The sequence below is a fragment of the Lissotriton vulgaris genome, chromosome 6, assembly GCF_964263255.1.
Source record: "Lissotriton vulgaris chromosome 6, aLisVul1.2, whole genome shotgun sequence".
In the NCBI taxonomy this organism is placed as follows: domain Eukaryota; kingdom Metazoa; phylum Chordata; class Amphibia; order Caudata; family Salamandridae; genus Lissotriton; species Lissotriton vulgaris.
In genome coordinates, this window is record NC_141694.1 from 541,125,754 (window position 1) to 541,153,176 (window position 27,423).

General features: G+C 46.0%; 1 protein-coding gene across 1 annotated transcript in view; it reads left to right on the forward strand.

Moving 5' to 3' along the window:
• Positions 1-27,423, forward strand: part of LOC147707531 (dynein axonemal heavy chain 5-like) — a 1,425,553-nt gene that overhangs the window by 623,275 nt on the left and 774,855 nt on the right. The window contains exon 40 of the mRNA XM_086925656.1: positions 9,354-9,462. Coding sequence (XP_086781782.1) covers positions 9,354-9,462 — 109 coding nt within the window. The remainder of the gene's footprint in view (positions 1-9,353; positions 9,463-27,423) is intronic.

Consider the following 27,423-nt stretch of genomic DNA (forward strand, 5'->3'; position numbering starts at 1 on the left):
TTTAGGGACCGGGACATGATTTTACAGTACATCTGAACCAACGGCCTGCATAGGTTTGAAAATCAAGACATTCACATATATCCCGATTATACTAAAAAAGTGCAAGACCTGCGAAATGACTTCCTGAGTGTTAAATGCCAGATGCATACTCATAATATTAAATACAGCCTGATGTTCCCCGCCAGGCTCCGAGTGCAGTATGCAGATAAAGTCCACTTATGTGGTACTGCATCGGAGGCAGCGGACTGGATGGATTCACTGGGCCTGGCCGGTCAGGACCACAACCAGGGCTGGCAAGAGCAGAGGCGCAGGAGCCATCGACAGAGGAATCAGCAACGTCGAGGAGAGGGACAACAGTGACGGGTGCGAGACCAGGTGGACGGGGGACACATCGTAGTGGGACCGGATGGCACTCTCCAGGCGGAGCGGGAGGCGATCGTGACACAGAAACAGTTCTCACCGCTTTGTTTGGTGCAGGAAACACAGTCAGACTTGGATGGTGCCACGGGCCGGGCTGTTGAAGACTCTGGGAACAAGTGAGTGGGGTCCTGATGCTGAGATTGGGAGGTGTTCCGCCATAGGCACTTTGAGTACAGGATATAGCCCACGGAGCACTTGACTTTACCATGGAACTCATGTGAACGGGCATAGCGCCCGATGGACCTGTGTTGGGCGGGGTGATATTCCGTTTTGGAGGAGGGTACACTATTTCGCCTACCTGCTGGTTAGGTTCGCCAGCTGTGGAGTGCCAAGGAAGCCTGGCTAGACCTCGGTCGGGCAGGGCTGTGCGGTGCCAGTCAGTCGGCTGATTCACAGAGTCTAAGAGAGGAGAGTGGTTTAAACAGACCTGGGTGGGTAACCCCGGGTGTATTCGTGATTTCAAGTTGAGAGGGGTAATCTAGAGGTGGGGGGAGCTTTGGGTAGGGGTTCGGAGTCCTCACACCAGGACTGGTTGCGAGAATGAAGGGCTACCGCCTGTGGGTGGGGGGAGTTGGGCTTTTCCGTTGGGGGTTTGTTGGGGTTGTTGCCGGGTCGGGTCCATGTTGGCACACAGGAGATCGAAGACAACCTCCTCATGAGGGGGTAAGCAATGACACTACTGGGGGGTCTCCACATCACGGGCAGGGGACAGTGCTACGGACAATTGTTTAATCATGGCAGGCGATAACCGTAATTACAAACTGATTCCATGGAAAGTTCGGGGCTCAATAACAGGGTGAAACAGATCCGAGTGGTATCATACCTTAGGCGCTATGGTGTTAGCATAGCTCTACTCCAGGAAACCCACCTATGGAGGGACTGTCATAAAATTTGTCCAGCGCAGGTGGAGAGGGGCAGATTTTGCTACATCCTACTGTGGGTTTGCTAGGGGTGTGCTTATTTGGGTGGCACTGGGAGTCCCATTTAAGGCGATACGCGTTCATCAGGACCCGGATGGGAGGTTTGTGGTGGTGGAGAATAAGATGACCCTAGATGGGTGCAGTACCTGCCTTGTAAATGTGTATGCCCCGAACAGTGACGATGGGGGGATTTTGAGCCGAGTTTTGGGGCGGATCGATCTGGGTACTGATACAGAATTGGTGGTGGCGGGGGACTTCAGTTGTGCCCTGGATGGGGAACTCGACCGATTCCCCCCAAAATTGGATGCCAAGCCTAAAGTCAGAGGAACGATGGGTCACATGTTTCATAGTTATAGCTTACTGGACGTGTGGTGCCACCGTAACCCTAGTCGTAGAGTGTACTTGTGTTACACACCTGCTGCCATCACCTATAGCAGACTAGATTACTTCATTCAAAAGACTGCAATATATTGGGTGACAGATACCTAGCCCGTTATTTATCCGATCATTCCCCGCTCCTAATTGCGTATTCGCTAGCCCAACCGAGATCTAAGGTACCACTCTGGAGGCTCAATACTGAAGCCTTTGATGACCTGATCTATAAAGACGCAATTGCACATGGGTTGAACGATTATATGGAGGTCAACTGGGGCTCCGCTGGCACTAGGGAGCTGAGTGGGACGCAGTGAAGGTGGCGGTTAGGGGGATCTGTATGTCCACGGAGGTGGGGGTTAAAAAAGTGTTGGAGCGGGATCTACGGCAGCAGGAAGAAAGATTAGCTACACTAGAAAGGAAGCTTCCCAGGAATAGTGAGAGGTTGGCTGAGTGGGAGGACGTAAGGCGTCAGATAGGGGACTTATGGGACTCACTAGGCAAATATGTTAGAACTGCGAGTCGGCGTCGCTGGTATACGGAAGGAGATAAGGCAGGTCGCCTGCTGGCATGCCAGATTAGGACAGAGACTCAGCTTGGCACTGTTTATGGTGGGTTGGGGACTCACAGTGCATGGTCCGCCATTGGTGCGTCTGGGGCTGCAATTTGGGATCGAGTGGTCCGTAGAATAATTAAGGAGCAACCCTCCGCCCTGGACGCAGACTTCTGGCAGATGCCACGCTTTGCTCAGGTTGACCAGGTGATGTCAACAGAGGCCTGGAAGGCGGGGACTGCCTGATGTTGTCTGACCTCTACCCGGATGGTAAATTTGTCACTCATCAGGAGGCGGTGACCGCCTTTGAATTGGGAGTAGGGCAGTTCTTACAATATGCAAAAATAGTGGCAACGGCATAGCAATTATGGCCCACATTTCTGGAGGCCCCTGGAGCACTCCCAAACCCTAGTTACTATGATTGCTATGGCGGGAGGGAGAAAGTGTGTCACTCACCTTTATAGGGCATTGTGGGATGATAAAAAGAACAGCCCCCTAAAAATAGAGGAAAAATGTCAGCAGGTGTGTCCACAGGAGGGCACGACGCGAGATTGGGAAAAGATTCACGGGAGTGTGCGGAAGGTGTGGGTGAGCAATCGCTTTAAGCAGAACCAGTACAACATAATACATATGACAAACCTCTCACCTAGGAGTCTGCATGACATTGATCGCTCCAGAGACCCTCACTGTCCCAGATGTCGCTATGGCCCGGCAGATTTTCTGCATATGGTGTGCTCGTGTCAAACGATCCAGATGTATTGGTCGGCGGTTCTCAAGGATCTGACCTGGATAATGGGTTGGACTATAGCTGTAGATCCATGTGCTTGTCTTCTGGGCTTGATTCCCATGGACCCAAAGCGCAAGACAAGCAGGCGGTTCCTGATCCTGGGTCTAGTTATAGCCAAGAGGTGTATAGCAATTCACTGGTTAGCTCAGCAGGGACTGCTTCTGGAAAAATGGAGGACGGATCTACGAGAGTGGGCCCTAGCGGAGGAGGGACATATGCAATGCCAAACTGCCTGAGGTGTTAATGGCAGGGGGAGTGATGATGCAGGAGATAGTGGGACAGACCTCCCAGGTCACCAAAGCTAGCTCTGTTGTGACGCCCACAGTGGAGGGGGGGGCAATATAGGGGTGTGAGACTCATAATGGCCCGTATGACTACTTAGGTACATGGACCAGGCAGAGGGGCGAGGGTTCTGGGGGTGATGTTGGGATGTGGGGGAGGGAGGGGAGGCGGCGGGGGGAGTTTCCTAACATTGGGTTTGTTCTGGATGATGTATACAAACAGACACACCAAACAAGGCTATGGAAGATAGTGGACGCCTCACGGTTATGAACACAGACGTTATTGCTAACATGTATTTGAACAATGTTGGTCCACACCTCGGCTGATGTGAACAAAATGTATACCTGTTGTTTTGAATGTGAGCCATCGAGTTGAAGAAAACCTAATAAACTAATATAGAAACATTTTTAAAAATGAATTTGTCAAATAGTAGTTGCACACATCTTAGTTAAATGTTTCAGTCTACGTCATTTTATGTTCATTTTTCCCATCACATTATTGTCACATAACTTTATTAATTCACGTTCTAGACACATAATTTTCAATGAATACTTTCAGTATGCAATTCCACTCCTTTTAGTACATTAAATACAACAGAATATATTTGAGTGCTTGCTATGCTTGAGTATGATGCAATTCTACATTATCTCTGATAGGATTACACTTCTCCACCTACGACCCCTGTGAGGCCTCATTTTAGTCAATATGTGTGTGCATCCCATCCCTGCCACAGTGCAGACATTGGCCACTGGACACACATGCACGCAAATTCTTATTGGCTAAAACCAAGTCAGTTTCTTCAGATGAACGGTAACTTGGCCTCCATATCTGATGCTATTTGGAAATCCCATAATTCCGTTCCGCACTCTGCTTAAAGATCTATCGTAGACTGATTGGGCAGACCACTACCTGAATAAGGCATCACTGGGCCAAAAACAAGACATAAATATAAAAACTTGCACGTCATAAAACACTGCCAGTTCAAACTTCCCTGATAACTATGACAAGATGGATGACCCACCATTGCCTTTATTGCACTTCCACAAAGGCATAATTCTTACTATACAGCTTAAAACATGTACTGTCTTGGTGCACAGGCATTCACAGGCATTCTCCTGAACATCATCAACCCATCAAAGAAAAATACCTCAACCTCATTAGATCTCAGAGTTACCTTTATTCACAAATCTTAAGGAGTGGCAAGCCATCCCAATACTGGCTCCAGCTTGTAGGAAAGGTGAACAATTTTATCCCTAGAAGCATCTTGTGAAACATTGTACAAATCCAACCATTCCAGTTCCTAATGCAAGAAATCCAGGCTTCGAGAGAAAACCAAATTAATTTCAGGGATATGTGTCATCACTGGAGCAAGGTGGCCTGTGTGTTTCATGTCAGAGTCCTCAGACAAACCACAAATTTGAGTTCAACCACCGACCTACTATCAAACCACAACTTTTAAATAATCTGCAATCCACTTCTCATTCTACTCAGACTAGCTACACTTTCTGTGCATGCTAAACACATGGATCTTACATACCAATAGAATAGTTCAATGAGTTAAATTCTTACTGTTGAGGTGCTTGCTACTGCAAATAACAAGTTTGATTTGCAGCAATGCCGACGAAGTCCTTTATTATGAGTAATCTGGAGCGAAATCCCATCATGGACACTGTGAGGGCCACCATGCCCATTGTCCCTGAACCCAGAATTACTGGGTCTGTAAATTCTCAAACTAGACATCATGTCCAAACTTGAGAGCAGATCTGTGAGGGCTGCACCAGGTCCCTATCACCCACTAAATGCAGCATAGGGAGCTGCAGATGTTCCCTCTAACTACACCTCAGCACAAACTGCCTTCCCACCTGTCATAGCCAATTGAACCACAGTAATTTCACCTGCTTGAGGCAGTTGAAATCTGTGTAGCAAAAAGCACTGGGTCCATGCTAAATCCATTGTTACCTTGTCATTCCAATGGGACCTGTAACATATTTTACCAGCCCTGTTGGATTTAAGGGCCAACTCATAATTGTAGACCTCAGTGTCATGATATCGGCCAGTTCTATCAGCCACAGCTGGATTACTGGGCTATTCGTAATTAGGTCTGCTTCTTTAGTATTTCTTCAATTCATTCACAAGCGCCAAGGAATCGCAATTTATACAAGATGCACGCACTGTTAAGTACTTTCGTTCGGTATTCACCCTCTATAAGTTTTTATTAATGTTCTGTTTCCTATTCAAGACTGATGTGCACTAAGGAAAGCTCCTGATAAATATAAAATGTATCATTCTTGAAGCAGGTGTCTGGGTGTCTATGAAAAACTGATGCTAAAACAGGTATTCAATTTGTTCAACGCAGCTTGTGGATGAGCACAATTTGTTCAGCAGGAAGGCATTAGTATGTGGACCCTGATATACGCATTTGGAACAGTTAAAGAGGAATCAGGTTACAATTTGAAAGCTCTCTCCAACACAGGTTCTACCAGTAGATTTTTTTAAAGAAAATTGTGAGACAGGAAACTTACCTCAAAAGCGAGATGTGACCTGCATAAACCTATTCCACAAATCTACTTCATAGACCAAATCCTTTTTTCGCATGCTCAATAAATTCAATAGAGAAATCCTCTGGCATAACACAAAATGTACAGTGGCACTCCACAAACTCCAGTTATCGACTTCTGAAGTGTACTGGCGATCCCCAACTTTGAACACCATTATTTGGTTTCTTAACTACAATGGGTGTCTAAATGGCTGTCAGGACTTCAGCTGTCAGACACCACCACAACTTCCCCAGCCTGGAGCCACCTTCATATTTTATACCTATTCTATCCGTGTACTAGATGGCTGCCCGCCCTCCACATTACGGGTAGCACACCGCTGTTTCAAACGTAGTCTCTTTCTTACCAAGGCAATCCACCCATATGCCACTGCCCTCCCACCTATAGGGGATACCAGGTCACCTCTGCAAGGGAACTCACTGCCTGGCATGAGCTAGGCCTCCACACACTGAAGCTCTTTATCAAAATGGTACTGTCACATCATTTGAAACCCTAATCTCAGATGGCCACTTCCTCCTCTACAATTCTATAATCGGAGACCTTGATGTGTGCTGGGATGGCAAACAACAAGAACACTCAATGCATCTCACAGTCCACTATCTCCTTGTCACTGGAACAGGCTGACACCTGACATGATGGTTTGCTGAGTCGCTGCGTTCACACCCTGCCATCTCACTAACCCCACTGCGCAGCCGCTGGGAAGTGAACCAGGGCTGCCCTTACACGGACAAAGAGAGCCATAGTAGATTATCCTGCACTTATTCCACGTAACGCACGCTTCCGCATCACTCAACATTACATACTTTACAGGGCCTACCTCACTCCTTCTAACATGAATTTGAATTTGAATTTTAAAATATTTATTTAGCGTACTTATATCGAGACGGTTTCATGGCGCTAGACGGCGGTGAACCAGTAGAGGCAGAGAGGGAATCTAGACTGCTAGGGATCTGGAGAACAGGAAGGCCTTGAGGTGTTTACGGAATTCCAGATAGGAGGTTGAAGCTCTGAGGGCAAAAGGAAGCGAGTTCCAAAAAGATGGAGCTAGCACCGCAAATCTCGTCCCCCCGGACTTCTGCTTCCTGAAGCGGGGGACTTACAAGAGGGCCTGGTGAGAGGAGCAGAGCTCTCTGGCCGGAAGATAAGATGATATAGCTTCACAAAGGAAAGCGGGGGCAGTCCCTGATCTAGCCTGATAAGTGATGCAGCCCAACTTGAAAAGAGCCCTCTCCTTCACCGGTAACCAGTGCAGAGACTGCAACAGAGGGGTGGCATGGTGAAATTTAGGGAGACCGTAAATCAGGCGGGCAGCCTGATTTTGTATCAATTGAAGCCGGCGGATCAGGTAGTCTGGGGTGCCATTATAGACCACATTCCCGTAGTCAAGGCACGATAGCACCATGGCCATGAGAATGAGCTTAAGGGCGGGAGCAGAAAAAAAACGGGAAACCTTACGAATGGTGGAAAGGGAAAAGAAACAGGAAGACACCACTGAGTGAACCTGCGTGTGAAGGGAAAGCTGGGAATTAATAAAGATGCCCAGGGTTTTGACCTTGGGAACCGGGAGGGGAGGAGGACCAAGTGAGTGGGGCCAGAAGGAAGGGGACCAAAGACTGCAACCACTCCCAGTCAAAACCAGTTCGGTTTTGTCGGGGTTCAGTTTGAGGTGGTTGCAGTTCATCCAATCTTGGATGAAAAGCATCACCCTCTGGAAATTCTGGGCAGAGGTGGGGGAGTGGGAGAGGTTAAAGATAAGTTGGAGGTCGTCGGCGTAATTGAACACCGAGACCTCCATCTGCTGTAAAGAAAAAATGAGGGGTGAGATGTATAAATTAAATAACAGGGGAGACAAGGAGAAGCCCTGGGGAACGCCGCAGGTCACTCTATGAGGAGGGGCAGCAAAGTCTGCCAGATGGACGGCCTGCTCCCTGTCCGTTAAAAAAGGACCGGAGCCAGGCATGGGCCGTACCCCCAATGCCCGCCGCCTCGACATGGGTCAACAGAATGTCATGATCTACCGTGTCGAACGCGGCGGACAGGTCTAACAGGACCAGGGCCTGGGGGAGGCAGGTGTCAATGCCCTCCCTTAGTTTGTCCAACATAAACCGCTATTATCACCACACTGACGCTGCTTGCCCCTGATGTTCCCTGTTTGTCGCTGACCTAATACACATGCTGTGGGACTGCCCTTCTCTACATCAGTACTGGTTAGGCATGACCTCTTGACTGGCAGACTGCATATATAGGCCGGTCCCCCATTCCTGGATGGCATGCTTGTTGGGCCTCACTCACAGAGGCAAGAAACCAGGCCCTACCACATGGTTTATAGATCTGGGGCAGCTCCTTGTCAAGTGGTTAATCATCCATGGATGGGGATTGTCACAGCCGCCTGCAATCCCCATTTGAGAGCACTCCATACATGCCTGGGTCCGAGTGGGAGGTCTTTAATTGTGCAGAGAAGAATAGCATGGCTTCCGCTAAAACGCACTGGCGACTAGCTGGACCGCTACTCTGTGAGACTTCCAAGAGGCCTTAGCTCCCACTGACACACCTTCTGAGGCACCCACAACTCCACCAACCATGGAGACACCCTCTAGCCCCGGACCCGTAGCCTAGAATACTTGACGTTTCCCCCCCCCCCCCAAAACACACTCCCCACGGTGGTAACTGGTGGCATATAACTAGCTTTGTTTATTTCCCTGTATCATCGCTTACTGGTCCTTCCCTCCTGTTAAATATAGGTGCGGACTGTCACCATTTGGTTGCTCCCCCATTTGAAGATAAATATCCTCTAGTCCTTATTATTTGGTATTACATAGTTTTTATTAGTCCTACATTGCTTATTGAAAGCTCTTTGAATCTTCAGCACAATGTATGTTTGTCAAATACTGTCATAATCAAGTACCACAATTTATGTGGCTGTTACATGTGTTAATGTGTATACTATGTATGCGGTAAAAAAGAATTAAACAAAAAACAGTACTCCATAGACAATGTTATAAAATACCGTGCTGTTGAAATAATTCTCATGTTTGCCAGACGATTTCAATCTGTGTTGATGATTGAAAAGCTGCTTTATTTTGTTCCTTTTATATTCATTAAATGTACAGTAGTCCAAGTAATGTTACAATACTGTACATTTTCACAGCAATTCTAATGTAGCTGGGAAAAGAAATGTCACAATATGTTTTACATGTCAAACTGCATAATGGTTGTTGCTAAAATGCACAGAACTGATTACATGATAGGTTCTTTCATTTTTGCAAAGTTTGAGCTGCATTGCAAAGGTGGCATTCAGCAGTTAACATTTGTTACAGTCAAACAAATTTAGCTGCAGTGTAGGAAAGTGTGAAAAGACCTTATGAGCGAACTTGGGCTACTAGGATAGCTCTGACCATTTTTTGCCACTGTCTTGTGTGAGCATTGACTAGTATAAAAGGTTGCTATCTTTTGTTTTCTAACAGCATGTGCTTTATCTACACGACATTATGGAGAGTTTCACCAGTCGCAAAATACGCGAAGTTACAGATTTTGACTGGAAAAGAGCCACGCGGTTTTATCTGAAAGAGAAAGGTATGGGATTGTGGCAGAGAAAGCCTTTTGGCCGTCTGGCCTGTGCTGTTTTCTTCAGCGTTCAGTCATATAAATGCTTATCTTGCACTTTTAATCACATTGTTAGCCATTTTTGGTTCTCTTGACTCTCCGACTTCATGAATGATAACTGGAAGTAACGATCAAACTTTGAGAACGATATTAATAGAGACCATCAAGTCTGCAAGTTCAAATGATTTTTTTTAAGTTGTATTAGGTACAAGGTTATTGAAATAGACAAAAAGTATCAGTAACATTTTTGAGTTACAGTAATTCAGTATATATGATATATAACCGTATGATAACAGAGAAGTGACTGAAAACATGCGTAGAAACCTGAAATAAAACAAAAGTATATATGGAGCTACTAATGTAATATTGAGTAAAAAAATTAGATGGAAAATACATTTGCAATTAGCAAATAGAAATATATTCATCCAGGGTCTTCCATATAACTGATTTGATTGGTGATGGTTTTTTGAACTGGCTAAAAGAAAATTCAACCCCTTTCCATAAATATAACATCCAGTCCCTCCAAACCTGAACTGATAAGAGGTGAGCAGATTTCCAATGTATGGTAATTGATTTAATATATGTTAAAGAAAGAGGTAGGGTGGCGGACTTACTAACAACAATTTAAAAGGTTAGGGGAACACTAATGTGGAAGATGAAAGCGATTTTAACTCAGGCATAAAAAAAATAAAAAAATAATCAGACATTCGAAGAGCATATATTTCAAAGTACCCGGTTCCAGGGTACAATGCTTACAATCTGAATTGTCACATAAATATGAATCATATAGTTTGACAGGAGACCTATAGCTATTATTTAACATAAATGATTTCAATTGACAAATAGAGGCGGGTGGCTAGCTAAAAATATTACAAGGCCAATTGTTTTCATTTGTAGTGGGGTATACTTAGTATCAAAATAGGATTACAAAATTCATACAATTTCAGTAGATGAGAAGAGTTATTAAACATAACTTTCTTATATTTTTAGAGGCAATCAGACCAAAGCTATGTATATTAAAGAATAGTTTTGTATCCGAGAAGTGAGGGTGAGGAACAGAGGAGTTAAAAGCATTTAATATTGCATTGCATAATATAACATATTTACGATAATGAGAAGTAGGAAGGTGGAATTTAACTTGTATATCTGAGAAGGACAGAAACATATTCCTGTGACAAATGTCAGAAATGTAAAATACTACTGCATCTATCCATTTATCTCAATCGGATAATGGTGTATGTTTTATTGAAGAATTATATAGATACTTTTGTAGAGGATACAATCTTGCTGTTAAATTGGTTGTTGGCAGAAGCTAATTTAAGTTTTGTTGCATTGAGAATTGGGGAGTGTGGTCTGAGTTTTCGAAGGTCCGTTGTAAGGATTGTGTTGCGGGGTGACCAAAACCTTTAAAATAAGGAAAGACACAGACTCTTCTTGGCAATGCAAAGAAAGTTATGTACTGTTTCGACAGGTAGACAAACCTTCCCTGCACACAGGGAGGCTGTCGATCTCTTTCAAATTGCTGCTTCACATACAGCTCTTTTTTATACACAATTTACCCAATGCTTTATTACAAAACAGCAAATAATAATTAACTTGCAGGTCACAGATTGCAGACCTGTGACCCCATAACCTCAAAGTCAGACCTAATCCTTTACACATTCTTTATTGCACTTCCAACAATGCTTAGCAAATGAAACATTCCTCTACTCATGAATGCATGTGTATTTGTGGTAAATGTGATTTCAGTTGAGTGTGGTCTAAGCTCATTTGATTTCCTGCACCCATTGTCTAATCAGGTTACAATCTCTTTGGAAGCATGAAGTGTGTGCTGGCGATCCCGTGTACTAAACTCATAAATATTTTTATGCTTGCTACACAGAGTTGGCCTGTAACTGAAACCCTTTCAAGTTATCTATTCAATTTGGCCTACAAGTAAACTTTTCACCTTATTCTTGTCAGTGCAATATTTGGGCCTAAACTGTTCTTTCACCACGTATAGCTGTGTGTTTTCTGTTGATGTCTATTGTCGTGCTATGTTTTCGGTTTATGCAATTTCTACAGTATGAAAATATTTTACATTTCAAACAACAATTGCTGGTAAAGGGAAAGGTGCAGAAATATTCCTCTCTATAAGAACCCATTTGTGAATTAGAGTTCTGTTCAGTTAAAAAGGAGAGGTGATATTTCTAAAGTTTAGGAATACCAAGAACCTCCTTCCATTGTAGAGAATTGTAATATTTCATACTGGACCCCCAAGGGTTTATTATTCCAAAGGAATTAAGTGAGAATGTTATTAATATTTTTTTTAAGTTACTGGAAATTACACAGATAACATTGTCGGTATATATAATATTTGTGGGGTTATTACCATTGTAATAGCTTCAAGCTTGTCCTACCAGTACAATTGCAAAGATGACCATTTGTCTGATTTCTGTGAAATTTTGGAGTTTCGTTTTTTACAATTCTTATTGATAGTACCCTTATTGAATTTCGAAAATACATTCCTAAATACTTGAGCCCAATGAGTTCCATATGATGTTGGTGCTGATTAACATGCCAGCTGTACAATAAACATTTAGAGGGAGAAATTCAGTCTTATTAATGTTCAATGTATAAAACGTTCAAGTATAATGGCTATTGAGATGATAGGGTCGTTAATATATAGTAGAATATCATTTGCATAAGCATCAATTTTATTGGTTGTTTTATGAATTGTAAAACCTAAATATTCTGCTGAGTTATGAAGGTTATATATTGAAGGTTCGATAGCTAATACAACATAATAGGGGGTCAAAGGATAACCTTGTCTGTGCCTTTATATAAAAAGGAAATATGTAGAGTTACTCCATTAACACATATAATTGCCCTGGGAGAAGAATATAATGTACTAACCATTAAAATAAATGTGGTACCAAAACAAAACATTTTAATAGTTTTGAACAAAAACTTCCTATTATTTATTTCAAATGCTTTCTCAGCATCTAATGCTAGCAGTACAATAGGATATTTAATGTTATGTAGGGAAGCAATAGTGTGACAGACAAGTCTAGTGTTGTGAAATGATAGCCTTTCTTTCATAAAACCTTTTTGGTCCTATTGAATGATAATATTTAGTATAGGAGACAATCTAGTTGCAATAATCTTGACATATATTCTACAGTCTTGGTTAATAAGTAAAATTGGATGTCAGTTTGGAAGTAGTTTGTAGTATTTGTCTGGTTTAAGAGAACAATAAATGTAACATATTTAAAAGATCTTTCAACAGAAGAATTGGCAGCAAACTCCCGTAATGAAGACAAAAGCACCGGAGATAATTGACCAGTGAAAGTTTGGTAGAATTCCACTGGAATACCACCAGGTCCTGGTGATGTTTGGGGATTTAAGGATTTGATTGCAGAGTATACATCCTCTATAGGTAATGGGGCATCAAGGGAATTTCTGTCAGTGTGTGATAGTGGTGGTAAATTGCAGTGGTGAAGAAATTGATCAGTTGTGGCATCTTAAGCATCCTGAGGTTTGCTATAGAGATTTGAGTAAAACTGTTGGAATTCTTTAGCTGTCTCTGTGATGGATAGTACTAGTTGTCCAGTAGAGTCATGAAAAGCATGGATCTGATTAACTGCTTTTTTAATTCGTAAGTTGTTAGCACAAAAATGACCAGCTTTATTAGCTTTAAATTGTAAATTGACTTTTTCTTTACAAACGTAACAACCCATTTGTTTACTAACCAGAGAATTGTATTTGTAGCAGAGATTTTGTAATTTTATTTTAAGTTGCATATCTAAGGAAGTTATAAAATGTTTTTCAGCTATGGAAATGTGTTATTGTAATGATAGTAATTTGATAAGAAAGAAATAGTGGTGCCTCTTATATACGTGTTAAAAGCATCTCAACGAATAATTCTGGCGGTATCTTTAGTTTTATTTTTGTAGAAATAGTAATTTGCAGAAGATAATCAATTTTGTTGATTTGAATCAGAGAGTGCAATATTGGTGTTCATTCTCCAATTGTGTGTAGGTTGAGGATTGTCAGATAAAATTAGAGGAAAAGAAATTAAAACATAGTCTGACGTAGGGATAAGGTCTATTCTGGGGTTAGAGCTTGTGTGAGTTAAATTTAGGGCCGACAATAAATAATCTATACATGAGTATGTAGGGTGTGCATAGGAAACAACGCACAATCTTTATCAGTAGGGTGTGTAGGTCTGCAGCGCTCCACTAATTTTGTATTTGACATAAATGCTATAATTAGAGTATAATATTTTGTAGGGCAAAGGTTTACTGTGGAAATTCTATCCAAAAGTGGGTCAAAATCATATTAAAACCTCCTCCCATGATAATAGGGACAGTGCATGTAGGTAGTATCTCAGATGATGTTAATTTCCTAAATTGGGGATCATCATGAGTTGGGGCATAGATATTAACTAAGTGAAGAGAATATTTGTCAATTTGGGTATGAACATGAATATAACGACCGTCTGAGTCCGAATTGCAGGTTTAAAATGGTAAATTGCTTTTTCCAAGAAAAGAGGATCGCCCCACCATTTTGCGACCTTTTGCTGGTGATAAAACAATATTACCCACTCAGGATTTGGTCCTGGAGGCCAAAATGTTGTCATCAATATAGGTTACTTGTATAAAGCAAATGTCAATATTACAAGTAATGTAGGATGTGCCGCCTTTTTACTGGATGACGTAAAACTTTATCATTTAGCAAAGCAATGTTTAACCTATAACTATTAGCCATAGTAAAGTATGATGGACAGATACATTACAATACAATAAGAGACAAATAGAGTACAGGAAAACTGAATGAAGACAGAATTGGAAAGTAGCCCAAATATGAAGACAGAAAAATAAACAGGACAGAGAGAACAAATATAACATCTAGAAAAAGAACACATTCAGGAAAATAGTGAAACTATGAAGGTACAATTCATTAATTAAATGGAACACCAGGTTTCTTCTTAGGTGTTATGAGGTTAAAGTGAGGTGAGAATTGGTCAATCGGAGCCTATCTCTAATTTTGGTGACATTATCAGATATCTTCATAGTGAGTTCTGCCATGTTCCTCTGAATATGCTTAAAGTCACAATATTTTTTTTAAACCTTTTTATTGGTCTTTGTATTTCAAACAACAGTAACATATGGCATTTTATAGTATATTGTAATAAAGATAAAGATTCGGTACATACAGACATGAAGTAGATACAACCATTGTGGGTATGCAGGTCTGCTATGTGAAGGATATTTAGTGCTCAGGGCCTGCCGTGACTGGCACCGCTTTAAAGGAACTGGGAGTAAACAGTGGAAGACTGAGTGGGAGGGGGCTGGCAGGTTTAGCTGTGATGATTAGTGTATAATAAGTGGTTCCGAGCAGGGGGAGAGCGTGAGGAGGCGCCACAGCATGTCAATCGCAGGTAGAGCTGGACTGGAGCATGTGGTTGGACGGGTGTGAGTGGAGAGAAGGGCAAGTTATCATTTCCCACCACTTATGAAATGTGTGGGGATATGGGTCACCGGCGCATCAGACAAACCTCCTCATACTGGAGGGCGTCTTTCTCCAGCACACCCCATTTGCGCATCGCACCTCTTCATGCGTCTACTTGGGGGGTGGTTGGGGAGTGCCAGTGGAGCATGATCATGTCCTTAGCGAGTAGAAGGGCCAGTGCTGCGAAGCAGGCCTGGATTTTCCGTTGCTTCTTGTGTTGGAATATGCCTAGGGAGCATGCTTGCATGTGTATATGTCTGGGAGCTCTGAGACCTTGCGCAGTGCAGAGTGAATTGTGAGCCAATTGTTTTGGACGACTGAGCAGGACCACAGCATGTGTATAAGCATCTTGTCCTTAGTCAGGCAGTGGATGCATTCAAACTGTGTCTCAGGGAAGGGATGATGCAGCTGAGCGGGGGTAATGGAGGCACTGTACAGATTGAAGAACTGTATATTTTTTAACCACGAGTTGCGGGAGACATTTTTGGGGAACTCAAGAGCCCACTCCCATTCCTTATCATGTAACACCCTCCCACACTTGCCCTCAGGGTCAGCTTTAGGGCAGTGCAACTGGTGCGGCCGCACTGGGCGCTGACCTGTGGAGGGGACACTGTTTTCAGGGTGGGACCTATGTTTAGCAATAACTTATGATTGGAGAGATGAAGGGCACTTTTGCCTGGTGGGAGAGAGATCATTTGAGGAGGCGGTCATCGGGTCTGGGGGTGCCAAAATGTATTGTCGTGCTGGGCGCCACCAGCACTAAAGCCGTCCCTACTCACCCTCCCACTTTTGACAAAGCACTGTGAGGGGGCGAGTGTTAGTTTACGTATGGCCCTATACAACAAGGTGACATGGTGGCGGCCGGCCCCCGGCCCCCATAGACAATTTGGCCTGAAGCACTGGATGTGTTGTGAGCTCTCCCCCTGAAAGATCTCAAAGGATCTGGCAGGTGAGGCTAAGCTGACGGTGAAAGAGGAACTGTCCAAGTGGGAGACTACTCTCCCTAACCAGCTGATCGAAAGAGAGGAGCTGCCTTGCCACGAAAAGGTTGCCCAACTCGAGTAGTAAATGGTCTGTCCAGACCCTCAGCTCCCCAGCAGTGAAGTAATCTTGGCTGCAGGAAGACCCACCAGAGCCGCATTTGGGGCATAGAGCAGAGTCCCATGGGAGAGGTGATGTATCCTTGCCATGCATGCCTTTGCTACCACCACCTGCACAGATAAGGGGGCTTTGGAACATTCCTTGAGTAAAAGTGCACTTGGGACCAGATACTTGTCAAGGCCCTGCTGAGGTTCCTGTCAAGGGGAGTGTGGTAAATGCGGAACCTCAAGTAGAGTGTTTCCTGTGCATGCCAGTTAAGGTAGGTGTCCCCAAGATATATATCCTTAGGTGGTTGCCCAGTACTGAGTGGGCATATAGCCAACTTCGTTCAGGTAACTCGAAGTCCAGCCATAGGGACGTAGGCCGCTAGTGTATCCCACAGGCATGTTAAGTCGTCTGTTATGTACCACATGTATATGCGTAGATAGTTCTCATATGAGGAAAGCGCGTGTGTCCTATGTACTAATGGTGTGCCCCACTCCTGGCCGCCCTCACGCAATCGTATGGCCAGAGGCTCCTTTGTTAGTGCAAATAGCAGGGGTGAGAGCAGGCATCCCTGCCTCAACCCTCAGCCCGCTGATAAGGAAGCAGAGGCAAGATGGCCAAGTTAGATACAGGATGTTGGGTTGAAGTGCAATAGTTTTGTGTAGGCTAAGAACCGGGGTCTGACTCTCATGTGAGTGAGCACTGTGAACAAGTAATGCCTGTTCAGGGTATTGAATGCCTTCTCTAAATCAAGAATGAGGTAAGCCGCTCGAGGGAATGCCCCCTCACCTGGTCCTGCACGTGGAAGAGGCGGCGGATATTCTGGGAAGTGCTACGGCCCGGGACAAAGTCATGTTGATCGGGATCCACCAGCTCCGGCTTGAGCTGAGCATATCAATCGGCTAGAATTTTAACTAGGATTTTATCATCCGCCCCAGAATAGCAGTTGGCCTATAAGAAGCCAGTTGCATGGGGTCTCTATCTGGCTTGGGGAGGAAAACCAGGAGGGACTCACAAAGCAACGGGGGAAGTTTTCACCTTCCAGTGCCACTACCTACATTTCTGCCAACCGGGGTTTCAAGAGTGATGAAAAAGTGTGGTAATACTCCAGGGGGAGGCTGTCCAAGCTCGATTTCTTGTTCCAGATGAGGACTGGAATCACCTGTTTTACGTCTGCTGGTGTGATTTCTGCGTTCAAGGAGAGTGTGGTGGGGGTCAAGATGCGAGGTAGAACAATGTCCACCAGGAACATGTGTGCATGTTCTGCTGCAGGTTCTGGGGGCACCTGATAGATGGATAAGTAGTACTTATAGAAATCTTGCTGTATATCAGCCTGGGTGTGGACTGGACCACTTTGATTATGCTATGAGTCACTGGCTCCTGCCAGACAATCCAAACAAGGAGTTTGCCAGTCTTGTCGCCTTCCTGATGGACTTTAGCTGCGTGTGCTGTTAAGTTATAGCACCACAAGTTTTCAAGAAGGACAGCATATACAGTTTTCGCATCTACTAGTTGCAGGGAAACCATTGGATCAGCGTCTACCATTTTGCCTAGGCTGGCTAGTGCCTGCTCAGTTGCCCCTATGTCCCTCTCCAAGATTGTGTGGACTCCTGCTATTTGGTGGTTACTGGCTGCTCTTGCAACTTCCTTGAAGGCATCCCAGTCCAGCATCATTCTGGACGCCGTATTGTGGTTTTTGGCAAAGTACTGACAGATGCATGCACTTTGCTCTTCCCAGAACATCGGGACCTCAGGACAGTCTGTCGGCAGTTTCTAAGTGGGTGCGGGTGGTAGTGAGGAGCCCATTTGTGGTTCATGACGTGCGCATCATCATCAGAGACTATTTGTCCCAGATAGTCTGCATGCAGAATAAGGGGTATCAGTGCAGGAGAGCAGAGGAAGCAGTTGACCTGCACGTGTAGGCTATGCGGGATGGAATGAAAGGAGTAGAGCCACGAAGTAGGGTCCCAGGAATACCATGCATCTGTAAGTGCCAGGGGTGTATCTAGGTTCAAAAATGATCTGCCCGCATGTGTGAAGGGGAGAGTGGTAGGGGAAGAGGGGATCTGGTTAGGGCTTTGTCAAGCATTCAGTTATAATCTCTGCCGGGCACCCATGGCAACGCGGTACTGTGGGCAAGCGCCACGGAGAGGGTATCCCAGAAGGCCCCCTGTTCAGCGTTAGGTGCATAAATGCTTCCAATTAGAACTGTCCGACCATCGAGGCTACCCTTGAGGAGGGCGTAAGGGCCATCCCTGTCTATTGTCCTACTGGTTTCCTGAAAGGGTACCCCAAGGCGGATCCACACCAGGCTGCTGCATGCATACGTCGAGTAGGTGGTGGCGCCAAAGAGGCCCTTCCTAGGGCCTGCACAAATGGTCCAGCTCCCTGGCTGTGGCATGTGCCTCTTGTAGCAAAATAACCTGCACATGCTAGTGTTTGATGTAGGAGTAGACCGCATAGCTCTTCCTAGCGGTGTGCATGCTGCGAATGTTTAGAGTTAGGAATCGGATGTCTGTGCTGTGAGCCATACTGATGTGTTAGTAGTGTAATCTCGGGGTGCAGAGAGTCCACCCCCCCCCCCCCCCCCACTCACTGGGTCTGAGCCCCAGGAACAATGAGATTTCTTACCAAAATTATGGAGATGGGAGGGAGAATATGTTTAAGGGAAACTATGTCAACTGGGGAGGGAGAAAATCACAATGCTAAGAGCTTACCATAACTGGTATTTCTCCCAAACAGAACAATCTTGCCCTTGTGTATTGTATTGTAGAGGGATGGCTAGTCATGGGTGTGGGGTGGGGTAGCTCAAGAGACCTTCAAAGTGTAGGACCAGGGAGTTGCTGTGGGGGACGAAGAGCTGATACCAGCCAAGGGGCATGCTGCTAGGAGCCTGTGTGTAGCACGCGTTCCAGGGATGGGGCAGGCTCATGCCTCGCAAGGTGCTCAAGTGGGGCACTTTGATAGGGGGTCCAGTGTGTCACTGATGGCCTGCGCAATGTCAGTGAAGTATCAGGGCCTGCCTATGGTTGCAAACACTCTATCAAAATAGTCAATATTGCAGTGTTGAAATGAGGTTGTCTGCTGTCTGCAGGTCACCAGCGGAGGGGATTGAGAGTAATTGCAGGAGTCATTGGAATGGGCTGTGTCGTCCTCAGAGTAGAATATGCGGGGGCCCTTCTCGTCATATGTGGTGATGGTTTTGGGCCCCAATCTTGCAGCAGCTTGTATTGCCCACAGGCGGTCAATGATGATTTGCTCCAGGTTGGGAGAGAGAACTGGCAGAGGAAACACTGGACAAAGGGTGTTTGCGCAGTTGGCACCGACTCGCCCGCTTCTCCCGGAGCCATCTGCTCTCACCTGGGCTCCATCTGCTGCAGTCATCCACGGGTGCCTGGCCACTCCCAGGCCTCCCCAGGGTCCGTAAAGAAGATGGTGGCATCATTGTGAATGACCTTGAGGCCGGAGGGGAATAGGAGCAAGTAATGCACCAACCGCTGTCGTAGATGCTGCTTTATGACCAGAAAGGAGGTGCTTGTGCTGCGCTGCCCGGATGTAGTCAGGAAATAGCATAATGACTTTGTCCTCGAGGCAAATAGGACCTGCTTTTCTGGCATCTTGAAGTATGGTGTCACGATCTTTGAAGTGCTAGAGTTTCGCCATCATGGGGCGAGGAAAGGATACTGGTGGCAGGTGCCTCGCTGGGACGCGGTGCACCCTTTAGAGAGAATAGAGGGGAGTGAGGTCCAATGCTTGGGTGACGGTTTTAAACCATGTCCCTAGGTTGGCAAGAGGGTCTGTTCCTTCAATTCCCTCTAGTAGCCCCAGGATACAGATATTGCACCTATGGGAGCGCCTCTCCAAATCCTTCACCCTATTCTCAAAGTGCATCACATGGTCTTGTATGTCACGAACCACTGACTGTGTTTTGCAAACAGTTGCAGGGTGGCCGGGACTTTTTCACCTTTGAAGATTTTGTCAGCTAGTTTGCGGTGGTCGTCGTGCAAGAAGTAAAGATCCATGAACATGGCGCCAAACCTGCCCTCCATAGTGACTCGGGAATGCTCGAAGGCAGCTAGTCCACCTTGAGTGATGTGGAGAGATGAGGGTATCACCAGTTAGCGGGGTCTCTAGGGCCTCTGAAGGCGGGTTTGCAGGAGCCGGCGGCACGGCCGCATTGGCAGATTGACGCATGTTTGGCAACCCTTTATGTGAGGTGACACCACTCGAGGAAAACGCTGAGCTGTTACCTGCATCAAAGTCGAGGTGCACCTCAGGGGCCTCCTGCATGTGGATTGTCGGTCCCCTTTTGTGGTTGGCGCTGAATCAGCATTATAGGATTTGTCCTAATCCCTTGAGGGGGTGCTGTCCACTGTCAGCTATGTGCACCTCGATTATGGTGCCAATGCACAGTGGTCGGGCATGTGGCAGTGAAGGGTAGAGCGAGGGGAGTATGGTTTCCCAACCATGGTCACGAAAGACCCCTCCGCAAAGCTTGTGACTTCTTAGGGCTAATTTCCTCGTCACAGGTGGTCGCGGGCTGCAGGGGGCATGCCGGACTGTTATTCAAATGCCTTGATTATGACGTTGGGTTGCGGCCATGGAGAGGAAGGGGAGGCTCTCCGCTAATGGATAAGTTTCCCATTTTTTGTGTGAGTGTGTGGCGTTGACAGGTGTGTGCTAATCTTGGCTCTAGAGTGGCGCTTGTAGCATCAGTTGGTGGTAGGGGATGTCACTCAGTCATTCCATGCAGGATGCTGGGGCAATGGTTGTCTGGGAGGAGGCAATGTCTGATGGCCAGTGGGGATATTCTAGGTCCTCCAGAGACAGCGGGGTGAGACAGGCTATGGAACAGCATGGCCGCAGACAAGCAGTGAGACGCCGGAGTGAAAATCCCTCCCAGCACACCTACAGGCCATGCTGTTTTCTCCCTCACGCCTTGATGTTGGTGCCGACTCGGGAAAGAATGGTGGATCTGGCCACAGAGTGCCACCGCCTGCCACCTCCACTGCCCTTTGCCCGTGAGCCAGAGGGTGCCCAGGTTCCCCCGGCAGGTCCAATGCAGGCACCAGGGTGAGTCAGTATGCGAGGCTTCTAGGCAATGTGCAGGATGGCTTGGAGGGACACGGCTGGGAGACGCCACCATCTGTGGGCCTCTCTTTTACTGAGTTGGCCTGCAGGGGGGAACAGGGCCCCTCTGATGCTGAATAGAGCCACCGGGAGAAAGGGAGGCCCCTCCGATCCAGCGTGCAGCAGAAGTGGCAGCAAGTACTGTCAGAATAACCTTTAACGAGCGCGGGGCCGCAACTGCGGATACAGCAAGGCTTTCGTTATGGGTACTATCACCGAGCGGCCCGACATAAGCCCAGCGGCTCTGGATCTGCCACACTGTGGATCGCCAAGGTGAGGCGGGCCATAAACGAGTCTGCAGCACATTTACATTTACTCCTTGATCATGGCTCCAATCAGTTGTAGGCACTTGCTCGCCATCACCACCTCGTCCGGCTCCCCACCAGGGTAATGGCACACTGTAATCTATGTAGGGTGGAGGTAAGAACCCCTCTCCCGTGTGCCTCTATTATGGTGCCGATCCACGGACGACATGGGAGGAACGATCACCCAGGCTAACCCGCTCACTTCTGTACACCTTCGTCCCCAGCGGGGGAAGAGTGTGTACCGTAGTCATGCAGCAGGGCACGACAGCCCCTACACTCTATTGGAGCAGGCCTCCTGCAGTTCTGTCTGTCCCCTCTTCCCTGTAATGCGGGCACTCGGGTGTATATTGTACTCCGTCCAGTAGGAGTATGCCCCTATGTCCTGGCAGCGGCCTGGGGCTGCGGAGCAAGCACCAGCTTCTGGCCGCCTCCCCTGCCCGTTTCAGCAGCCCGCCATGGAAGCCATGCTGGGAGCCGCCATGAGGCTCAGGATCTGCGCCACTTGCCAGGCCTCCTAAGGAGTGGCTCCAGCACCCAGGGAGGTGTAGGACGAGCCTTAGGGAATCAGGTCCTTACTTCTGTGGATCTTTCGCCCTGCCACTGGCAGCGATGGAAGGCAATGGTCGGGCTAGTGTACAGAGAGCTAAAGAGTCGCGTCCGCCATCTTGGTTGGCTTAGTCACATCCCTGCTTAGTGTCACAACACATAGCATCTTGTATTATTGTGTATGGCATGAATTTCTATCAGTATTTTTGCCATTGATTCAAGGTGCAATCCCACCCTTTTAGTTATTGATGGAGAATACGCTTGTTTACGTTTATTAGGGAGACTCTGCGATGATTTAGCATCCGTTTTGTAAATAATAGAGAGATCCCTCCTAATTGAACCACAGTGCACTTAAATAAGCAAACGTGGAGATATTATCAAAGATTCCGAGTAGAGGTGACTGAAAGGAGTAATCAGCTGGTAAATAGCAAATATAAGGGGAATAGGGCTTTTTTAGGAACTTGCCAGACACCAAAATCTGCAGACCTCCCCTTTAAGAAGGGGAGTAAAATTATGATGACAGTACCTTTAGGAGGGAGACAGGAGGTTGAGAGGACCTCCTCTCTTCAGTCTTCCTCAGGTAGTTTTCAACTGCGCAACCTCCTTACAAGATTGATGTGAGGGAAAAACAGAAGGCTTTAAGGCTGCAGAAACGTTGTAAAAGCTAGCAAGCGCAAGCCAGGGGATTTATTAATCATTGTTAATAACAGGCTATGGCGCAGCTTAAAGCACGTTAGCTATCTTGGATTGTGCGTGCTCCCGCTGTGAGAGACCATACAGTCTTTGAAGAGTATCAGCTTCTTTAGGATGATTGCATCTATAAATCATCAAACTGGGTAAAAAGAAGAAATATGGGCAACTACTCACAGAACCCTGCTTTATATTCACAATCGGAATTTGAGCTCAAGAAGAGCAAACCTGATCCTACAAACGATATTCAACAAAAACAAGCATTGCATTGCCAACAGGTCTCGCCTTTGGGACCTTATAAGTGTTTAGTTATCCAGCACAATATCCTTGGTGCAACAACATCAAGTGCTGCATGGCTAAACACTTACAAGGTCACAAAGTAGCGACCTATTGGCTTTGCCAATGTTTGTTTAGAATGTGGCTTCTAACACAATGTCAGCTGAATTATTTCCTCTCTGAGACCACCATGCTCAGTATGCTTAGCACGTCAGTCATCATGGGAGAAATGGAACACCACTTGTTCATGTTAAGAAAATAAACCCTGCTTGTGTGGTTTGATATTGGAAAATGAAGAAGATGCTGCCACACCACCATGGCATGGTGGGCCAGCTGGAGATGTGTGGTTTTAGAAAAAGTGCCCTTGCCTCTTGGGCTGAAGCACGTTTTCACGTAAAATTCCCACCGACCAGATGGGGACCTCTCAGCTGCTCTAGTGGTGTAGGAGAGATGTTGTCTCTGCCGCCTAAGGAGTTGAGTGGCTTGTCTCAGCTCCAGAGGAAGTCTTAAGAGAGGTAAAATCGCTCTGTGTATTCTTAGCCTTTGTGCCGTTTCAGATTGTTCGTTGTGTATGAAGGTATCTGCATTTTGGGTTTGGTTGGTAAAGTGTAGGTTTGTAATCTAATCATGGTGGAAGGGGTAGACTTCACAACCTGCTCCAAGGTCCATGAAGTCCACCAAGAATGCGCTACATGTTTAAGAGAAAAAAAAGAAAAACGTGATAGTTAAAATGGATGAGACTTTAAAGTTGTGTGAACATTATCCTGAAAAGTTTGGCTGAAAAACACTACGTTGATCAGGTTTACTTACCCCAGTACAAACGAAAAATGCTTACACTGCAATTGTAATCAACTGGTGTTTTCATTCAGTGAAAAGTTTGAGGCAACTCATCAACATTTTCACACAAAAAAAACACATTTAGAGAAAATAAGTAATTCCACTAGCATGGTGCGACCATATTCTTGCAGCGATCAGGTAATGCCACATCTGTCCGGTAAAAAGCGGTGTCTCTTATAATCAGCATGTGTGCAATTTTTAGGGCGGCCTCAAGGAATTCATGAAGTGCTCCTGGACACAATCAGGAGCACTCACTCACAGGCTCACATTTAGTTGTGTGAAATTCACACGCAATGGAAATGTGTGCCTGCTGAACTGTAACAAAAATATTCAATGTCACATTCAACTCTTCTTCTTTCCTTTGGAGAACCCCTCATCCAAGATCTTATTGAGCAAGGATGTTGCATTTGCATTCCGTAAACAAAGCACACCTGTGTTCGAGAATACCCACAGACTTACGTGTTTTAAAGGGCCTGCTTTATAGTTTGGTGAACAGGTATGTTAGACTCCAACCAGCCCAAGCACTGCAGGAACGTAGCATGCACCAATCCCCTTTACTTGCCCCTTGGACCCCCACAGGTCGATCACTATGCGGGCACCAAGGGACCTGAAAAGAGGGTGGTAATGTTCAGGAGACACCAAGTCTTCCACCCTTGGCGACGAAAAGGAAACAGCTCCCTCCTGCTCTACGCTTCTGCACCACACTGTATAAGGGGAGACAAAACAATCCCTTCATATATCACTGCTGACAGTAAAACCACCAACCCTCAATGATCATGCCTTGTAAAACAATCAACAACCCCTCTTACCGCTGTAATGTGCAGGCTTTGCTTCGTAAAGGTTAGGAGTGCAATAGTATAGATTGCACTCCAGAAACTGCCAAGAATGACTTTGTAGCTTGCAGGAAGGGGAGGGAGCTTTCGTCGCAAAAAATAATAAAAAAAAGGAACAATGGCCAATGAGGGGAAAAAGGTCTTACAATGATAAAAGGTCACCGCCTAAAAAAAACCCTTCGGTTCGTCTTCCAGGGACAGGGACAAAGTATAGACTCGCAAAAGCCCTAAACAAACCCAGTTCAGCCTTCGCGGAGTGACCCGAAACGTCACTTCCGCTCAAAACAAAGCTGAAAGCAGTCCCGGCAAAAGACGCGCTGGAACCGCCGGAGCTCCGTTCAAAGTCCGCGTTGCTTCGTCTCACTAAACGTGAGAAAGCATCTCAGTGCAACGCGAGTGTGAGCGGGGGCCCCCGAACACACTACAAAACAAAAGGAAAGGCTGATGAAAATAATGGGAATAGAGCAGGAAGGGAAGGGAACCCAGGATAAACAACACACCTCTCTAACTAAGCAAGGGATGAAACTAACGATAATGGGGAAACGGCAACTTTCTCACGAGCCCGTGAGAAAGGCAGATGATCAAAAAATGGGGCTTCAATACAGCAGGGAAGATCTCGATCCAGCAGCAAAACAACAGCCAACAACCAGGGTAGGAATCCAAACACTGGCAGATATCAAGCATCGAGCTAAAGGTAGGACCACCTTTTATCTTACTTCCTAGTCATGTGATATCAAGGCATGATCATAAACGAGGGACTAACCCGATTCCTAACAGGGTATTCCTCACAAACGTGACTCACATCCCAGCCGCCATCATGACATAGGTCACATTTCTGAGGAGTAACTCATCCATCAAAGCCTAAATCAAGGCCTTTGTTAGCTTTCCTTGTTCTGTATCGTATCCATAAGGATGCCATGTGTTTCATGAGAGATTGGAAAGTGTCTCTTGACTGGAGGTGTGACCATGCGCTTACACATGTGAGATGCTCCATCAGCTTGATGCCTCGCCTGTAAACATGTCACCCTGTTGATCCTCGAGCCTCTGCACTCTGATTGAGCAGAATTCCCACATACAGCAGCCCAGGAAGACAGGCTGAGGGATCAAAGCGAGACCGGGGGATTATAAACAGACGCATTCTCAGGCTGTGACGTGGGCTCCTTGTGATATGGAGGATGGGCAAGGAAAACAGAGCAGCAGGGCAGAGCAAGGGTAGAGGAAGGGGCAGGTGCCTGAAAATAAAGAAAGGATGGGGTCCGAAGTTAAAAAGGTAAATGTTAGAAAATGTGGATTCAAGCAGAAAAGGTGATAAGGGAAGGGGAATATAAAATGGACCGGCGGGTAGGGTGGGAGAAGAAATGAAGATGCAAGATGGCAGAAAGTGGGTGATAAGGGAAAGGAGAGAGATGACGAGAGAAGGATAGCAACAGAGCTGACTCAAGACAGTAAGAAAAGAGAATGACTCAAAAGGAGCGTATTGATACGTCTGGTTTGCATTCTGCCTGAAAAATAAAAAAATACCTCTCACAATAAACAAGCATTGGCCGCGCGGCAGTAATAGTAACGCTGCGCCGCCGTGAAAGAGAAAGTCATCGCAATCACGATCGCTGTGAAATCGAAAGTGATCGCGATGGCGCGCTAAAGCATGCAAGGGATGCGGCGCAGCAGCCCGCAAGCTGGTGGCCTCTTTGGAAGCACTTCCAAAAGCTGCTACTAAATGTCTCTCTGAGCAGGGCATGCACGCTGACTCAGCGAGACCTAAAAAAATGAAAGGATGCAAAGGAATTCTGATCTTCAGGGCAAACTACAGCTCTGGATCAAAGAAACTAATCAGAGCTGATGGTCTTCAAAAAAAAACGAAGGTGCTCTGCTGCTGGAGGTCTTCCTTACTTTTCAGCTACCACTGGAACTAACCCCAACTCACAAAGGATAGAGCTGCATGCAGCCTAACCACTTAGAGGCCCAGCTTTAAAGACTTCCCCTCTCCCAGGTTTTCCATGGCTACCAACTCTTTGTAGGAGTCAGACAATATAATCAGACTTTGGATAATACACTTCTTCCTTTCACAGTTTTATATAGCGCAAACTTGACACGAAGGCATCTGTTATCAGAGCGCTTACATGAGCACCAGTTATGTTACACATTTTTGTTAGGCATGGGGAGATTAAGTGATTTGCCCAGAATCAAAGGATGTTGTGCGTCGTTGCTGGGACTCAAACCCAGTTCCTCAGTGGTAGACTTGGCATCTGTTGGCGTGTTTCTCCCGAGTTTTCTGCTTTCTGCCCTCCCGGTTTTTACTCCGTTTTTGCTGGTATAACGTTTCTGTGCGCTTTTCGCAGTGCTGATCAGTGGTAAAGCGCTGGTGCTTCTGTGGTAAATTGTTTTATCATTGGATGTGCCACTCACTTGTCAGCCCCCAGTAACAGGCACTGTGAGTGCCGGGGCTTGTGAGTCCACCGCTGCTCGTGAGTCCACCGCTGCTCGTGGGCCTGCTGCACGGATTGTGCCACCCACGTATGCAACCCGAAAAAGGTATATGTGAATGAAGTTTGGTATGCCTGAACTCAGCGTCGCAGCCTTTAGCAAGGGTCTCCTTTTCATTCTGAGTTCATAAAGGCCACTTTTAGAAAGTGGGTAACATTTTGCTCGGTCATCTCGTGTGCCTCTGCTGAAATGTGGATTGCCTGTCTGGTTTTTGGGACAACAGATGGCTGGGGAGCGGGGTGGCTCCTGAT